This window comes from Cynara cardunculus (assembly GCF_001531365.2).
Source record: "Cynara cardunculus var. scolymus isolate 2C chromosome LG 6, CcrdV1, whole genome shotgun sequence".
NCBI lineage: Eukaryota > Viridiplantae > Streptophyta > Magnoliopsida > Asterales > Asteraceae > Cynara > Cynara cardunculus.
Window position 1 is genome coordinate 4,753,776 of NC_037533.1, and position 3,155 is coordinate 4,756,930.

General features: G+C 32.0%; 1 protein-coding gene across 1 annotated transcript; it reads left to right on the forward strand.

Moving 5' to 3' along the window:
• The first annotated feature begins 2,029 nt into the window (after nucleotides 1-2,029).
• LOC112514793 lies at nucleotides 2,030-2,386 on the forward strand. Its single transcript, XM_025121400.1, has one exon. The coding sequence runs from the start codon at nucleotides 2,030-2,032 to the stop codon at nucleotides 2,384-2,386; it is 357 nt and encodes a 118-aa protein (XP_024977168.1).
• Nucleotides 2,387-3,155: the final 769 nt, after the last annotated feature.

Below are 3,155 nucleotides of genomic sequence, written 5' to 3' on the forward strand. Positions count from 1 at the left end.
AATTAAACATCCTGTTATAACTCAATAATTATCTTAATTATATTTTAGATTTTCTATTTTTAAAATGGATATTTATCTTGTATTTGATTATGTTTATATGCAGTTAGTTACACAATTTTAAAAATGAAGCTTTAATAAGTTGTACCTATACAAAATTACTTGTAATCTTGAATTTTAAGTAATATGCATCAATAAGATGCATAAAAAATGATTTTTAAGTGTTTTTGTCAAATACTTTTTAATATAGTATAGAGATGGGGTTTGTTTTTAGTGGTGATAAAAGTTATGTTGAAAAGGGTAAGAAGAGATCTCCACATTTAGATCAATCCTAATTGAATATCAATAGTAATGCGAACAGATCAATTCCCTTGAGAAACGCAATTCATGAGATGAACGTGAGATTAAAAGTAATCAAGGGGTCCAGATATCTTCTTATGGTTATCATTTTAACTCATATTCTCACACGATCTTTCGTCTATATACATATATATATATATATATATATAGGTGGAGATTCAAACGAAAACACCCCTGTTTTATAAGAATGTGAGAACATTTATAGATCAATTCATATGTTAATCACCCGAGTTTATATGTGAATCATTTAACTAGTTCATATGTGACTCGATTAAATATTCCATATGTGAATTATACGAGTTCACATAGGAACATATAGTTCATATGTGTATCACATGGATTAACATATGCACTTGTTTGCCGCCTATTTGTAAAAGTTACGAAACTACTCCTCTATTGTTCGTTTTACCAGTCAAAAGCCGTAAATCTTCACCAATCAAAGCCGTAAGTTTTGACCAGTCAAAGCCGCAATTCTCGATCAATATTGACCTTATGAAAGGTAAGATCACTTCTTTACTTCTCAAGTACTTACCACTTCTCGAATAAACCTCTCCCTATACATATATATAAGATGTTTCATTTATAAACCATTTAATTTTAACAAACTATAATCAATGCTTATATTAAAAAACAATTGAGATATTTATGAAAAATTATCATGATTCATTAATTACGATTGAGATATATATGAGAGATGATAAGGTTCATTTATGTGATCATGACTTTAGATGCGGAAACAAAATAAAATCATATATTTATTAAAGTAGATGGATGGACAAGATTGGTTTGTAAATGAAAGAGACATTTCTTTTAAGAGTTCTCTATAAACCATAAGACCTTTGAGAATCAGTGCATCATGTGCTATTTCATGTGATCTTTTTCCATCTATGACTAAAATTTAATGTAGTGATTAATATATATTTGTTTCACAATGTCAACCTTTTTGAAAAATCTACATAAAAAAGTTTCACATTATGAACCAAATACATATGAAACAAATATATGTTAATTAATAAATTAAATACTATATTTAGATGGAAGAAAAATCATGTGAAACAAAAAGTTAAGGTAGAATAAGTCTAATTTGTGTCCGTCTTTTTAGCTAAGGTTCTTGCTTGAATAATACATCATCACTTCTTTTCCCAAATACCATCGTAGTATAATCAACAAGTGGCATTACAGCCACATCAATTGGAAGACGTAAGCAGATACAAATGATTGCAGAACATTTGTAACAGAAGCTTATCAATGGAGAGCACATTCCTGATAAGAACTCAAAAAAGAGAGAAGAATGGCAACTGTTGTAGATATGCTTGATCGATTTGTTCAACTAATAATAAGTTCGTGGTCATTACGATCACTTGTCAATCTTAATGGAGAACTTCTTTTGAAGCAAAGATATGTGAAATATAGCTGAAGAGGGTATTCCGATAACTGCCGTTAGATCAACTGCTACAAGTGAGGCAGCAAAACAGACTGCAGATGATCAAAAACTCAAGGATGTCAAGGTTTTGAACTATCTTTTCCAGGATATTGACAGAGATATCCTAGAAACCATTACAAAAGTTCTTTGAAAGCTATCTGAGACTCAATGAAGCAAAAACATCAAGGAACAACCAAAGTCATGAGGGCTCGACTACAAGCTTTAAGAAAATAGTACGGATTGTTGACCATGAAAGAGAAAGAAAGGATTAATGCATACTTGGCAAGAACTATCACAATTGTCAACGAGATAAAGGAAAACGGTGAGGTTTTGACTACAAATTCTTTTGTCGCAAAGATTCTTAGATCCCTCACACCAAAGTTCAACTATGTGGTGTGCTCCGTCGAGGAATCTAATGATCTAGATGTCATGACTACTGATGAACTTCACGGTAGTCTTCTTGTACAAGAACAGAGAATGCTCGGTCGACAGGAAGAAGAACAGGTCCTAAAGATTTCTAATGATAAGAGAGGCAATCAATGGTCAAAAGGAAGAAGATATTATCATGGACGTTTCAGAGGAAAAGGTGGATCACAAGGAAGATGATCATTCAACAAGTCCCTAGTTGAATGTTACGGGTGCCACATACTTGGACATTTTCAATATAAATGCCTAGATCTAAGTAAAACTTTTCTCTCATTTTTGCTTCATCGTTGGAACTTCTCACTTTTTGGAATTTTGGCTCTTTTGTTGATAACATACACTTTATCCCTATGGGACATTTTTAGTGCTTTTGATAAATCCAAAACAAGGCATCTCTTTAGAGCTTTTTTCATTTTGTGTTGATCTTTTGGCCTTTTTGGATATCCCTCCCCCAAACTCATTTGAAACAATGTCTTGTTTTTGGATGAATTATTGAGAGCAAGGGTGTCAAATGGCTATGATGAAAAGAACAAATGGCCTATATCCTTTCCTAGAATTTTGGAGCAAGTTTAGACCAAATTGTGTCCCAAAAAATATAGTAGCTAGTTCTAGCAAGAAAAAACAAGGTAGGTTAAAGGATGGTAAAAAAAAACTAGTAGTTTATTCAAGCTATGAACACATTTAGATAATAAGAACAACTTACTTGGCTTTCCAAAAATAAAATCCTAAAATAAACTCAAAATAAATGAAAATAAAGAAGAAATTTTGAAGCTAAAGAGTCGTGATTAAACCTGCCCTTCTCCAATGGAGTAGGTTGTGTTGTTGTTGCTGGAATGAATGTTGCAGCACCAGACGCTGCATTTCCTTCTTTTTTATCACAATGTTCTTCTTTTTCAGCGACCGAATCTGTTGTTGATAATTGTCAAGGAATGGTGGAATTTTCTGGAACACA

What these genes read in the sequence shown, in the direction of transcription:
- LOC112514793 (XM_025121400.1), top strand. Translation starts at nt 2,030, where the DNA reads ATGAAAGAGAAAGAAAGGATTAATGCATACTTGGCAAGAACTATCACA.